General features: G+C 44.7%; 1 protein-coding gene across 1 annotated transcript in view; it reads left to right on the top strand.

The window, feature by feature from the left end:
* Window positions 1-1,420: 1,420 nt before the first annotated feature.
* LHFPL6 (LHFPL tetraspan subfamily member 6) overlaps window positions 1,421-15,192 on the top strand; it is a 250,169-nt gene continuing 236,397 nt past the window's right edge. The window contains exons 1-2 of the mRNA XM_077484195.1: window positions 1,421-1,621; window positions 14,317-14,864. Of these exons, the coding sequence (XP_077340321.1) occupies window positions 14,480-14,864 (385 nt within the window). The 5' untranslated portion in view covers window positions 1,421-1,621; window positions 14,317-14,479. The remainder of the gene's footprint in view (window positions 1,622-14,316; window positions 14,865-15,192) is intronic.

Here is a 15,192-nt window from a genome sequence, read left to right as displayed (position 1 = left end):
ATGTAGTGGATGTGATGGGTGAATGTAGTGGATGTGATGGGTGAATGTAGTGGATGGGATGGGTGAATGTGGTGGATGTGATGGGTGAATGTAGTGGATGGGATGGGTGAATGTAGTGGATGTGATGGGTGAATGTAGTGGATGGGATGGGTGAATGTAGTGGATGGGATGGGTGAATGTAGTGGATGTGATGGGTGAATGTAGTGGATGGGATGGGTGAATGTAGTGGATGTGATGGGTGAATGTAGTGGATGTGATGGGTGAATGTAGTGGATGGAATGGGTGAATGTGGTGGATGTGATGGGTGAATGTAGTGGATGTGATGGGTGAATGTAGTGGATGGGATGGGTGAATGTAGTGGATGTGATGGGTGAATGTAGTGAATGGGATGTGATGGGTGAATGTAGTGAATGGGATGTGATGGGTGAATGTAGTGGATGTGATGGGTGAATGTGGTGGATGGGATGGGTGAATGTAGTGGATGGGATGGGTGAATGTAGTGGATGTGATGGGTGAATGTAGTGGATGTGATGGGTGAATGTAGTGGATGTGATGGGTGAATGTAGTGGATGGGATGGGTGAATGTAGTGGATGTGATGGGTGAATGTAGTGGATGGAATGGGTGAATGTGGTGGATGTGATGGGTGAATGTAGTGGATGTGATGGGTGAATGTAGTGGATGGGATGGGTGAATGTAGTGGATGTGATGGGTGAATGTAGTGAATGGGATGTGATGGGTGAATGTAGTGAATGGGATGTGATGGGTGAATGTAGTGGATGTGATGGTGAATGTGGTGGATGTGATGGGTGAATGTAGTGGATGTGATGGGTGAATGTAGTGGATGTGATGGGTGAATGTGGTGGATGTGATGGGTGAATGTGGTGGATGTGATGGGTGAATGTAGTAGATGTGATGGGTGAATGTGGTGGATGTGATGGGTGAATGTAGTGGATGTGATGGGTGAATGTGGTGGATGTGATGGGTGAATGTGGTGGATGGGATGGGTGAATGTAGTGGATGTGATGGGTGAATGTGGTGGATGGGATGGGTGAATGTAGTGGATGTGATGGGTGAATGTAGTGAATGGGATGTGATGGGTGAATGTAGTGAATGGGATGTGATGGGTGAATGTGGTGGATGTGATGGGTGAATGTGGTGGATGTGATGGGTGAATGTGGTGGATGTGATGGGTGAATGTAGTAGATGTGATGGGTGAATGTGGTGGATGTGATGGGTGAATGTAGTGGATGGGATGGGTGAATGTAGTGGATGTGATGGGTGAATGTAGTGGATGGGATGGGTGAATGTAGCGGATGGGATCCCCCTGTGTACAGCCCCCAGCTCTGGGATGGTGGGCGTGTCTCCCGTACAATGGATGGCTCTCCTGTGAGTTTGACACGAGTGTGTGGCCCCGCCCCCTCCCTCTCTCTCCGATCCTCAGGAATGTAATGATCAGATCTCCGGTGTCAGAGATCGGGGAGATCCGGGGCTGTAGTGCGGGGAGATGTGCGGGGCTGGACCGGGCTGGAGGAGCTGAGCGGAGGACGGAGGACACATCCGATGTGTGATATCTGGTGACCGGCGGAGATGTCAGCAAGACTCCGGAGTTGTCCCCATTAGGTAGGGAGAAGTGTGTGCGCTGTCAGGGATGGAGGGGGTGGGATGGGATGGATGGGTGGATTGTGGATGCTGCTGGAACTAATTGTATGACTTTGTAACGCTCATCAGTCCTCCGATTGGCACTTCTAACCCTGAACTTTAGGCAAAAACATGTTCATTTTAAATCTATGCTTTAAAAATATATTGTAAAGCGCTGCGTAAACTGTTGGCACTATATAAATCCTGTATAATAATAATAAAAAGCACAGAGGATTTATAGCCACATTGTGTGCTGCAAATACTGGTGCAACCCCAGATATTACCTTGTAAAAGTAGATCTGACAGCATCACTGTACAGAGAACAGAGATGTGGGAGGGGCCAAGTATCTCCTCCCACGACAGCAGACTACAGGAGGGGGCGGAGAGGAGAGAGTGGGGTGGTGACCGGTCTTTATTATAGGGAGAGCCTGCACTGAGGAGAAGTGTCCTGTGGATTGTGGATTAAGGTACAGATCTGGAGGAAATACACATAGAATACCAAAGAATAAATGAAAGCCCAGCTCCAGGCAGCCAGAAAAGTTCTCCTTGCATTGGCGCTGTGACTGGCACTACAAGGGTTAATTGCTTATTTTGTCTAGCGGACCCTAGACTGCTGGAGTGTGGGGGGAGAAGAGACTGTGGGGAGGAGGAGTGGGGGATCCAAGGAGGAAATGTTTTTTTGTCCCCCCACCCCCCCCCCCCAGACCCAAGTGAGGAGTTAACCCTTCCAATGCAGACACAGCTCCACTGCTAGGAATAAGGGTTTATTTGCTGCTCAGAGTTACACAGTTCATCTGGTTGAAAAAAGACACAAGTCCATCTAGTTCAACCAATAAAAGTGAGGAAAAAAAAACTAATCATAAATCTGATATACACAATCCTATCTATACCCACAGTAGATCCAGAGGAAGGTGAAAACCCCAGCAGAGCATGATCCAATTTGCTACAGCAGGGGAAAAAATTCCTTCCTGATCCCCCGAGAGGCAATCGGATTTTCCCCGGATCAACTTTACCTATAAATGTTACTATCCAGTTATATTTTGTACACTTAGGAATAAAGCCAGACCTTTCTTAAAGCAATCTACTGAGCTGGACAGAACCGCCTCTGGAGGGAGTCTATTCCACATGATCACAGCTCTTACTGTGAAGAAACCTTTCCGCATTTGGAGATGAAATCTCTTTTCCTCTAGAAGTAAAGAGTGACCCCTTGTCCTCTTTGATGACCTTAAAGTGATTAACTCACCAAGTCCACTATACGGACCACTTCTGTACTTGGTGATCATATCCCCTTTATGGGCTCTAAGAATACACAGGACTCTTGTGTTCCTACAATATTTGCTCACCCCGGAGTCCAGCTTTAACTACAGTTTACATTACTTATAAAGTCAGTAAAGGGAATTAAAACGTAATAAGAGTTCTGCGAGTTAAAGCCAAGCTCTAGGAAAATGTCCAAGTCTTCCCTTGCGGTGAGGCTGCCCCGGCACTGCAAGGGTTAAACGCTTGTTTAAGTCTAGAGGACGGGACAAGCACTTTTCTTTCCTGGCAGACGGCACTCTCCTCATCTACACCCCGCACTGTCCCTCATCGTCCCCACATCTGATGTAGGGATATGATCCCTGGATCCATCTTCATGAGGTCAGAGGACATCCAACCATTGGAGGAGAGAAGAGGACCGGTCTAGCAGCACAAGTGGAGGATCCGGTATGGAAAAGCGATTTCTCTGTCCCCTACACATAAACCAGCGATTAACCAGTGAAGTGCTGGGCAGCCCCATTGACTTTCCCTGGAGTTCTTGGTCTTCTAAATATACCAACTTCTATGCAGTTTAGACTTTGGCTAAGAGTCACGTCAATCATTGGGAGCCGACATGTGACTTTCCAGCTGCTGTCTGGGGACATTCAGCTGCCGGGCTACTCAACGAAACTTGTCCTGCACATTACTGCCCGGGGGGGGGGTGACCAAATTGTGTATTAAACAATTAAATGTATAGAATTTTTTTTTTTCTGTTTTCTTTCCCTTTTGGATTAACAATTCATATATCAGATTTCGGAAAGTATATATATATATATATATATATATATATATATATATATATATATATATATAATTTTTTTTTTAATCAAAGTGTATGATGGTTTGTTGTGTCTCGGTATGTTTTGTTGTAAGTAATTAAATAAAAAGATTTATAAAAAAAAACAACAAAAACAATGAAATATATATTAAACATTCATCAGTGATGGGTGCATTATGCAACGTAAAGGTCACTAAGATGATATAAATAATATAAATGGAGTGAATCTACTGGGGGACATACATGCTTTGATAAGGGATTGATTTATTTTCTAATCAACCTCTCCCAAAATGATTTAAGATAAAATAAATGGACTGAATCTAATAGGGGGCATATATGCTTTTATAAGGGATCGAATTATTTTCCAATCGACTTCTCTCCTCAAATTCTACTTCCCTGTGTGTGGTGTGGCCTATCAATCCGATTGATAGGCCACACCACACACAGGGAAGTAGAATTTGATCGATAGTTGGTAGATATGGTTGTAAGTTATTGATCGCGCCTCTAGTTTCACCATGCAATCCAATAATCTGATCAATCAAATTATGACCGAATTCATGAACAAAGCATCTCAGTGCTGCCAATCAGTACATCACAATTGATCTTTTTTCCGCCCCTGGCCATTCCACTCAGTTTGATCGAGCCTGATCTAAATTGGTTCGATCAGAAGGGAAGTTATGCCTGTTCAGTTGTTTGCAGATTTGATTGTTTAGATTGAAATGCCCATCGATCAGATAATAAAATAAATTGGAGTGCTACAATGTTACCAAATTTTCAGTAAATAGGGCTGACCCCAGGAGCAAGCAAATAAATAAATAAATGTGTGTGTATATATATATATATATATATATATATATATATATATATATATATATATAGTTACACCACTTCCATCAGCTCATTCCCCACAGTTACAACCACTTTTCTACCACTTGCCCCACCCTATTAGTTTGTAAGCTCTTCTGAGCAGGGCCCTCTTAAAGCGGGAGTCCGTTTTTTTTTTTTTTCTTAAAAGCCAGCAGCTACAAATACTGCAGCTGCTGACTTTTAAAATAGTGACACTTACCTGTCCAGCGCGCCCGCGATGTCGGCACCCGAAGCCGATCTCTCGATCGTCTCTCAGGTGCTGCCGCCGCCATCTTGGGTATGGGAATCAGGAAGTGGAGCCTTTCGGCTTCATTTCCCGGTTCCCTACTGCGCATGCGCAATAAGGATGGACCCGCTGCCTCTGGGATCTGTGTGTTTCCCAGCAGGCAGCGGGGGACTTTCGGAAAGGGGCATAATCTACGCCCCTTTCCGCAGAGAGCTATCCAGGAAGTGGGTGTAGATACCTGCACCCCCCTCCCCCCTGAAAGGTGCCAATTGTGGCGCCGGAGGGGGGGAGGATTCCAATGAGCGGAAGGTCCACTTTAGGGTGGACCTCCGCTTTAAGCCTCTTGTATTTTTTTTTTGTGTAAACTGTTAGCACTATATAAATCCTGTATAATAATAAAAATGATATACAGTATCTCACAAAAGTGAGTACACCCCTCACATTTTTGTAAATATTTTATTCTAAATTTTCATGTGACAACACTGAAGAAATGACACTTTGCTACAATGTAAAGTAGTGAGTGTACAGCTTGTATAACAGTGTAAATTTGCTGTCCCCTCAAAATCACTCAACACAGCCATTAATGTCTAAACCGTTTGCAATAAAAGTGAGTACACCCCTAAGTGAAAATGTCCAAATTGGGCCCAATTAGCCATTTCCCCGGTGTCATGGGACTCTTTTGTGTTACAAGGTCTCAGGTGCGAAAGGGGAGCAGGTGTGTTAAATTTGGTGTTATCGCTCTCACTCCCTCATACTGGTCACTGGAAGTTCAACATGGCACCTCATGGCAAAGAACTCTCTGAGGATCTGAAAAAAAAGAATTGTTGCTCTACATAAAGATGGGTACAAACGAGACCAAGGATAAATCCAAGGGAAAAACCAAGCTTAACTTACCACCAGCCTGCAGACAACCAAATAACCTGTCTAACAGTATGCGTTAAACACAGGGGTTTAGTGTGCACACATTTGCAAATGCATGCGTAAGCCACAGAGTCTCGTCAAAGCACCCTGGTATCTATGGTACCTAACACTAATTTATAAGTGTCCCCACAGTGCATTCTGATGGATAGGGGAGAGCAGGGGGACTGAAGGGGAGCCACTCCTTCTTAAAGGCACAGGGGCACACTGAACATCCAGCATATAGCACAATGGCTGCAAAACTGTCAGTACGTTGCCTGATCATGCTTACGCATGCATTTGCAAATGTGTGCTGACTAAACCCCTGCTTTTACTGCATACTGTTAGACAGGTTATTTGGTTGTCTGCAGGCTGGTGGTAAGTTAAGCTTGTTTTTTCCTTGGATTTATCCTTGGCCTTGTTTGTATCTGTTGTTAGCCTTCCAATGCTTCTTACTACGATAGCCAGCTATAGATGGGAGAAAGTGGTGTCTTTTTGTATCTACATAAAGATGGGCTAGGCTATATGAAGATTGCCAAGATCCTGAAACTGAGCTGCAGCACGGTGACCAAGATCATACAGCAGTTTAACAGGACAGGATCCACTCAGAATAGGCCTCACCATGGTCGACCAAAGAAGTTGAGTGCATGTGCTCAGCATTATATTCAGAGGTTGTCTTTGGGAAATAGATGTATTAGTGCTGCCAGCATTGCTGCAGAGGTTGAAGGGGTGGGGGGTCAGCCTGTCAGTGCTCAGACCATATGCTGCACACAGAATCAAATTGGTCTGCATGGCTGTTGTCCCAGAAGGAAGCCTCTGCTAAAGATGATGCACAAGAAAGCCCTCAAACAGTTTGCTGAAGACAAGCAGACTAACGACATGGATTACTAGAACCATGTCCTGTGGTCTGATGAGACCAAGATAAACTTATTTGGTTCAGATGGCGTCAAGCGTGTGTGGTGGCAACCAGATGAGTACAAGTGTGTCTTGCCTACAGTCAAGCATGGTGGTGGAATGTCATGGTCTGGGGCTGCATGAGTGCTGCCGGCACTGGGGAGCTACAGTTCATTGAGGGAACCATGAATGCCAACATGTACTGTGACCTACTGAAGCAGAGCATGATCCCCTCCCTTCAGAGACTGGGTCGCTGGACAGTATTCCAATATGATAACGACCCCAAATACACCTCCAAGACGACCACTGCCTTGCTAAAGAAGCTGAGGGTAAACCCTATTGAGCATCTGTGGGGCATCTTCAAATGGAAGGTGGAGGAGTGCAAGGTCTCCAACATCCATCAGCTCCATGATGTCGTCATGGAGGAGGGGAAGAGGACTCCAGTGGCAATCTGTGAAGCTCTGGAGAACACCATGCCCAAGAGGGTGAAGACAGTGCTGGAAAATAATGGTAGCCACACAAAATATTCATACTTAGGACCCAATTTGGATATTTTCACTTAGGGGTGTGCTCACTTTTGTTGCTAGCCGTTTAGACACGAATGGCTGTGTGTTGAGTTATTTTGAGGGGACAGCAAATTTACACTGTTATACAAGCTGTACACTCACTACATTGTAGCAAAGTGTAATTTATTCAGTGTTGTCACATGAAAAGATATAATAAAATATTTACAAAAATGTGAGGGGTGTACTCGCTTATGTGAGATACTGTATATATAATTTCTATCCTGCCTTCTAAAGATCATGCTGGCTTTTGTAGATCGCTCCATGTTTGTTGTTTCCTTCCAGCATGGATGGGGTTAGCGTCGGTGTCAGCCGGGTCCTGGGAGTGCATAGTGCGGCTAAGCCGGTCCCCAGTGACTGAGCCGACTTCTAAACAGGCAGGATCATGATAACTAGATGAAACAACTGGCAAACCGACAAGTGTGGGAAGAGGATACAGAGTGCAAATGAGGTTGTGAGGAGCTAGGGCAATCTCTGAGCACAAAGGAGACATGCATGGAACTATTATTAATTGGAACAACTAAATACAGATCACATATTATAGGGGGGTACTAATGTTCTATCTAGCTGTAAATCCTATAAGAATGTCCCTTTCCTGTGGATGGGGTGCTCCCTTGAACACTCTTACTCACGTCATACACTTAGGACTTGTTCACATGGGCTGCCAGGCGGCAACTGTAAAAGCGGGCAGTTGAGCCGGGGTTTGACCATTCCCCCCCCCCCCCCAACTGTCCACCTAAATACAAAAATGTACACATGCCGCAATCACGATGCTTTGCTTCTTGGTCATTGAAAAATGTAAAGAGCATTTTGCATTCGGTGGGCAATATTCATGTGAATGGGACTGCACTGCAACCGCCCTGCAATTGCGCACCATTGTGGCACAGTGGGTCAGCATTTTGAGGGTTAAAATGGGTGGCAAGGAGGCTACATATTGACTCCCGTTAAATGCCATGGTGGATCACTTTTCAAAGTGGTGGCAGTAATAGCTGCTTGTGTGAAGGAGCATAAGGGACAACAGGGGGCGCCAACGAAGTGTAGTATAAATGACACTCTTTTTATTGAAAAAGCAATTAGCAACTCACTCAGTAAAACAAATGGATCACTCATCAGGTAGACCAGCCTTTTTCAACCAGGTTGCCTTCAGGTTTCTTTAGGGGGGCCTTGGCAAAGTGCCTACAATTCCTAAAAACATTGTATAGAAGCCAATGGGTGGATGAAGCCTGCCTTTTGTTTACATAAAGCCACATGTTTTCATTGTGCACCATTACCATTTTCCAGCTTCTGGCATCCTAACAACCAATGACGTAATTGGTTGATAAGAAGAGCGTTGGACACCCGCACCTCACTGCCCTCCCCTCTTTGTCAGCGCTGGGGTCACATTAGCTGAATGAGGGTGGGAAACTGGGGGAAAAAGAAACATTGGTACACTAGTCAGTACCAGTGTGCAAAGGTGTATTTGCTTTGGAAGAATACGTCTTTTCTAACGTTGGACATCCTACATGGGTAAATGTTGCTACATTTTGTAACTATTTTAGTTTTTTACATTTTAGAATGGGGTGCCCCAAGATTGTCCATAATTTTAAAAGGTCCCTTGATTGAAAAAAGGATGAGAACCACTGAAGAAGACAACCACTCTTTAGCAATACAGCCTCTTGGTACACTCTTCTGCAACGTAATACTCCTGCAGCCTTTGGCTTGGTAAATGGACACTGAACAGATGAACCCAGAATTTCCGGGAACTTAGAGCACATGGAGGGCGCAGGTGCGGAAGTGCTGTCCCACCTGGGGGGATGTCCCACCATGGGAGGACCCATGGTGAGAGAGTGTGGCTATGCATTTCTGACCGTCCCAGTTCCTTTCTCAAGCCACGGAAATGTATGAGGTCCTTAGGGGGTTGTGTGAATGAGCCCATAGATGGACATTCTACTGCCAGTATTCATGCATTTGGCAATGGTGACCGATAAGAGTCGTACTGGCGTAGTGCCCCATACCCTACAGTCATGGTTATAATGGAAATATAAAGGCACCATGAGATGGGAGCTCAAATAGCCACAGCTGAAGGAACTCTTAGCAACCTCTGAGGTCTCACAGAAGCCTTGTTGGAAATGATTGCTTTAGATCACAGGTCGTCTGTGGATGAGTATCCCTAATAAACGAATGAATGTTAATGAGTATGCACTTTTTGTAATTTTACCAGTTCTAGTGACAACAGTTTTATCCTACATTTCTGGTGCCTGCATAGTAGGGGTGGCATACAATTTGTCCCACTGGACACCAATGTAAGAGTCATTTTTTTGCACTGGCCACCAATGTAAGAGTCATTTTTTTCCACTGGCCACCAATGTAATGCCACATACACACGATTGGAAATTCGGCCAGCAAAAGACTGATGAGAGCTTTTGGTCGGAAAATGCGATCGTGTGTAGGCTCCATTTGACTTTTGCTGCCCGAATTTTGGCCAGCAAAAGATTGAGAGCATGTTTTCAATTTGTCGGGCAGAAAAAGTTTCTATCCGAAAATGTGTTCATGTGTATGCAATTCCGACGCGCAAAAACTCACGCATGCTCAGATTCAATTATGAGACAGAAGCTATTAGCTACTGGCTATTTTTTTAGTCCCGTCGCATTTGTTGTACGTCAACGCGTTCTTGACGGTCGGAATTTGGTGTGACCGTGTGTATACAAGACAGCTTGAGCGAAATCCTGTCGGAATTCCGTCGGGAAAACCATCAGAGCTTTTTCCGACCAAAATTCAGATTGTGTGTACATAAAAGTCATTTTTTTCCACTGGCCACCAATGTAGAGAGGGGGAGGAAACTGCAATGCATTTTTGGTGCATTTTTTGAGACATATGTTCAAGTTTCACAGGTACATGCCGGGTAATAGGCACCCAGGAAACACGCTGGAAACACATCAGAAACATTGAGAAAAAATGCATGTGCATTTTTGATGCATTTTCATTGGCACAGTATGAAAGCAGCCTTAATAAAAATAAATAAATACCCGTTGGGGAAGAATAAAGTTCATTAGTACACCTGCCTTTCCTCCAGCTTCTATACTGCAGGGGTTGACATCACTATCTCTCCAACAATAACCTGGGGAATTAGTACCCCAAAGTACCCCAAATCTCACTAAATGATGCTAAAACACAACACAGTAACCTCTCCTTGTGAGATTTAGGCTACACAGCATTCCCAAACTTTAGCTAGAAAGGTAGTGATGACAGTGATGATAGTGAAGTGGCGCTCCACTCAAAAGGGGAAGCTCCACTTGTCTGCCTCCCCCCCCCCCCCCCCCCGGTTCTGACAGGTACGGCAAACTCAGCGGCCCTCGCCACAGCAGGCCCATTGAGAAAGCGCGATTTTCAAATGTGCAATAGGAAGCCAGCTTTGAAGCCGGAAGGCTTCACTGCTGGCCTCCCTTACCCGGTATGGTGGCACCTGCACCCGGGAGCCGATTCAGGAACATTGGAAGATCCTTGGACAGGTAAGTGCCCTAATAGTAAAATTCATCAGCTACAGTATTTGTAACGGCTCCCTTTACATTTTTTTGGTGGGGGGGAAGGTTGGAGCTCCTCATTGGGATGCTTCATTCTCGGAAAAAAATAATGATATCAGCAGCTACAAATCTTGTAGCTTCTGATGTTTAATAAAAGGACACTTGGGATCCAGCACTGTCCTCACCTGAGCTGGTTCTTCACTAGTCTCCGGGGTTCCCAGCACCAAAATCTGACAGAAGCTGACAGTGAAAGCTTGTAGCTTGACATCCGGCTTCCTATTTCATCTGTGTGAGCCGTAGTGTGAATGCTTTCGTGGACCTGTGATGTATACCAGAAAGCTGCGGGTGAAGAGAGGTTGGAGGGGGGCCAACTGTCAAATCTAGGTACTTACCCCCCCACACACACACACACGCACACCCACAAAAGTACATGCCAAATGTGGTAGAGGAAGGGGGGAAGAGGACTTAAAGTTGACCCTCAGTCATTCTTTCATCGTTCCATCTATTAAATCTTCTTCCCTTGTTGTTTTACGTTTGGATAGTAAAACACTTTTGTTCTGCCAGTAAGTCCCTTATACAGCCCACTTCCTGTTTCCAGTCTGATAATAAAGCCTAGACTTATGACATCATGCACAGCTCTCTCTCTCTCTCTCTCTCTCTCACACACTCACACTCACACTCTCTCTCTCTCACTCTCTCTCACTCTAGTGAGAGTTTGCGGGGGGGGGGGGGTAAGTCATAAGAGGGCCAGTGAGAGCTGCAGAGCTGGCTGGAGGTGTGCCTCTGTATGTCTGTGTAAATCCAGGAAGTGAACAGGCAGCAGCTTCAGCTGCCCACAGTTAAAATGGCTGCAGCCAGACTCAGTGGAAGGAGATTTCTAATTTCTACAGCATATTTGGCAAGTGCAGAATCACAATATATATAAAATAATATGCAAAGTGGTTGGAGGGAAGCTTCAGAATGGAAAAAATGTTTTTATTACAAATTAAAGTGGGATTTCCTTTTTTGGGTGACGTTTCACTTTAACTTAAAGTGGAACTACACTGCATCTGAGCATCACAAACAAAAAACACCACATAATTTTTAATATTCAAAGCAAATTCCCCCATCCATCCATGTCTCCATGCTTAATTTTGCAGAGAAATCACTTTGAAAAACACCCTCTAGCATTTCTGGTCGAGGTCATCTTGAGTAAGTCCCCTTTCACACTGTCGGACCGTTCAGGTCCACCCGTCAGTTTTGACGGCGGACCTGAACGGGCGCTCCATGATAGTCTATGGAGCGACGGATGTCAGCTGTGTCATGTCCGCTGACGGTTCGGGTGGGATCTGCTGAAAACGAACATGCTGTCAGTTTTCGTCTGATCTCTCCATAGAAACCAGCGGCACCTGACAAGCCCCTCCCCGCTCAGTGAGCAGAGAGGAACCTCTCATCTGCGGGCTCCGCGGAGATCAACGGAGAGATCTCTCGCTGAGCTGGCGGACTCCATGGAAGCGGATCCACCTCGTGAGAATGAGGCCTAAGGGCAGATGATTCATGTAGCATTTATTTCCTGCAATCCATCTGCCCTTAGCTCAGGCATGCAGGCAGGAGAGTGTGCTTAGCTGAGAAAACGCCTCCTCCCCTCCTGAAGACACCTGGGATGTATGAGATTATTTGCCTAGGCATGGAAACCTGGGGAAAAAAGTTTTAAACAAGTAAATATAATATTTTCCTGCCATTTAATAATGCTAGCAGCATGAGGATTAAAAATAGTCAGTGTTGATTAAAACCACATGCTGACCGCCCCGTAGCAGATTTGCTGCTACAGGGCGGCCACACTGTGCAGGACCACATATATATATGTATGTATGTGTTTGTGTGTGTGTGATCTTGCACTTCTGGGTATTGTGCGCACCGGGACCTGCTGATCATTCGATGCACTGACAGAATTGCAGTCGGTCTATGTAAACAATGCAGATTATCTTTCTGCCTGTAGAGAAGGCATGGATCCTGTATTCCTGTAAAGCAGAAACACTGATCCGTACCTTCCACTAGTAAAAGCATCTCCTCTACTACATTAAAATATTAGCTAGGCACACAGTTAACCCTTTGATCACCCCTGATGTTAACCCCTTCCCTGCCAGTGTCATTAGTACAGTGACCGTGCATACTGTATTTTTAGCACTAATCACTGTATTAGTGTCACTGGCTCCCAAAAAAGTGTCAGTCAGGTGTCCGATTTGTCTTCCGCAATATCGCAGTCCTGTTATAAGTCTCTGCTGCCATTACTAGTAAAAAAAAAAATATATATATATACTATATATATTAGCCTATAGATTGTAGACGCTATAATTTTTGGGCAAACTAAGCAACATACGCTTAGTGGGATTTTTTTTTACCAAAAATGTGTAGCAGAATACATATTGGCCTAACATGTTCAAGAAATTCTATTTTTTTACTAAAAAATTTTTATTGGATATTTTTTAGAGCAGAAAGTAAGAAATATTGTTTTTTTTTTTTTTTTTTTTTTTTAATTGTCTGTTCTTTGTTTATAGTGCAAAAAATGAAAACCGCAGAGATGGTCAAATACCACCAAAAGAAAGCTCTATTTGTGGGAAAAAATGGACAACAGGATGGTCAGGTCAGGAAGGAAGTTAAATCTACGGGAGGTTAAGAGAGTTAGTAAGTTCTACTTTACAAATGTGCTGAAAAAGGTCGGTTCGGGAGGATCTGGCTGACTTTGGACCTGTGTCTGTACAGCTCCTCATTTGACAGAAGCCGATCTCACAACCTACTTCTATCAAGTGAGCATGCTGGAAAACCAACATCTGATCGGCGCTTGCAGCTGATGGCTGTGAGCGCTGATCACTGTGTTCTGGTGGGAGGGCAGTCCCCTTATGAGAGCACAATAGCTCAGCGGAGAGATCGCCGTACCAACATTGGATGTGTTAGTGCGGCGATCTGTAAGGTGTGTGTACCCAGCATTGGCACCATGGACAGGAGGAGGGAAAGGTAAGCATATTTACTAACTTGCCCCTCCCCAATAGGTGTTCTTTTGCAGCATTTCAGATCCCTAAGTAACCGCACCTTGTCCAAGGTCTTTTAATGACCCTTTCCACTTTAAATCTAGTTCTTGTTACATCATAGTGATACTTGTCTGCACCAATCCCACCTATTTCCCTTTCCTATCTTTATTGTAGGTTTTTAGAAAGCGCCCACTGAAAAGCTTTCCTCTTCTTTGTCTATTCTTTGCCTTTGATTATTTTGGTCGTACGGATGAACCCTTTCTAACAAAGCCCGGCTTCTTGAGGATCTGTGTTGTAAAGCATTCTTTCTGGGCTTCTTGTATGGGTATTGTGTCCACGCTGAATATCCCAAGATCGCCATTCATTTGTGTCACTAAATTAAATTTACTTATTGAGCAGGCGGCCTGGTTATTCCTTTTCACGTAGAAAGCTGGCCCAATCATTTCTGGAAGCCCATGAGAAAAACAGAACTAGACGCTGGAAAATTGACTTTTTATTGCATTTGCAGTAACCAGTAATCCACAAGTAGAGCTTTCCAGCGTGTAACCGAAAAGAAAACGATTTAGTAGGAGGATCAGAGTTTAATTATCCACTAAATGTAATTTTATTTCTATTCCTACCCGTAATTATGTTTGTTTTCCCTTTTCGCAGGAATTCCTCGGTGAAACAAGTACCGACTCCAGCTTCTGGATATTAGGCTGTGCCGGATTAAGCTCTATTTGGAGATTGCACAACACTCTGTTTCCTTCGGATAATCTTGTTTGTTTTAACTTTGTTTAACCTTTGATGACGTTGACCTTGTTGGCAGAGCATCATGGCATCCAGTTTGACATGCACCGGGGTGATCTGGGCACTCCTGTCTTTCCTCTGTGCCGGGGCTTCTTGTGTTGGCTTTTTCATGCCTTATTGGCTCTTGGGATCTCAGTTGGATAAGCCGGTGTCGTTTGGTACTTTCCGAAGATGTTCTTACCCTGTTCGAGATGAAAGCCGCCAGACCACGGTGATGGTAGAACAGTGTGGCCGATATGCCTCTTTCCAGGCCATACCAAGCCCCGAGTGGCGGATCTGCACTGTGGTTACTGGACTTGGATGTGGTCTTCTTCTTCTGGTGGCATTGACCGCCATCATGGGATGTTGTGTCTCGGAGCTTATCTCCAGGACTGTTGGGAGAGTGGCTGGTGGAATACAGTTTCTTGGAGGTAAGTTGGCTGATTCTTTCTGGCCTTTCACTTCTGATGTTTATAAAAATTACAAAAACGGGCACACCTTTAAAGCAGTAGGATTGGTGTTGCTGTAATGCTGCATTAAAGTGTTACTAAACCCACAACAGTAAAATCAGTCTGTATACGCAGTAAAGAATGCTTGTTATACTTACTGTGGACCCTAAGGGGTTAATCCTGCGCATTTTCCAAAAAGACTGTTTGATCCTGTCTTCTCTGATCCTCTCCTTCTTCCACTGTCCCAAATCTGTCTTCTGAGAGTGCAAAGCCTTAGGGGCACTCTGCACATGTTTCGTGTGTATCAATG

The sequence above is a fragment of the Lithobates pipiens genome, unplaced genomic scaffold, assembly GCF_037356315.1.
Source record: "Lithobates pipiens isolate NorthernLeopardFrog02 unplaced genomic scaffold, aLitPip1_a1.2 Scaffold_16, whole genome shotgun sequence".
Lineage (NCBI taxonomy): Eukaryota > Metazoa > Chordata > Amphibia > Anura > Ranidae > Lithobates > Lithobates pipiens.
This window is presented reverse-complemented; position numbering and strand designations above follow the sequence as displayed.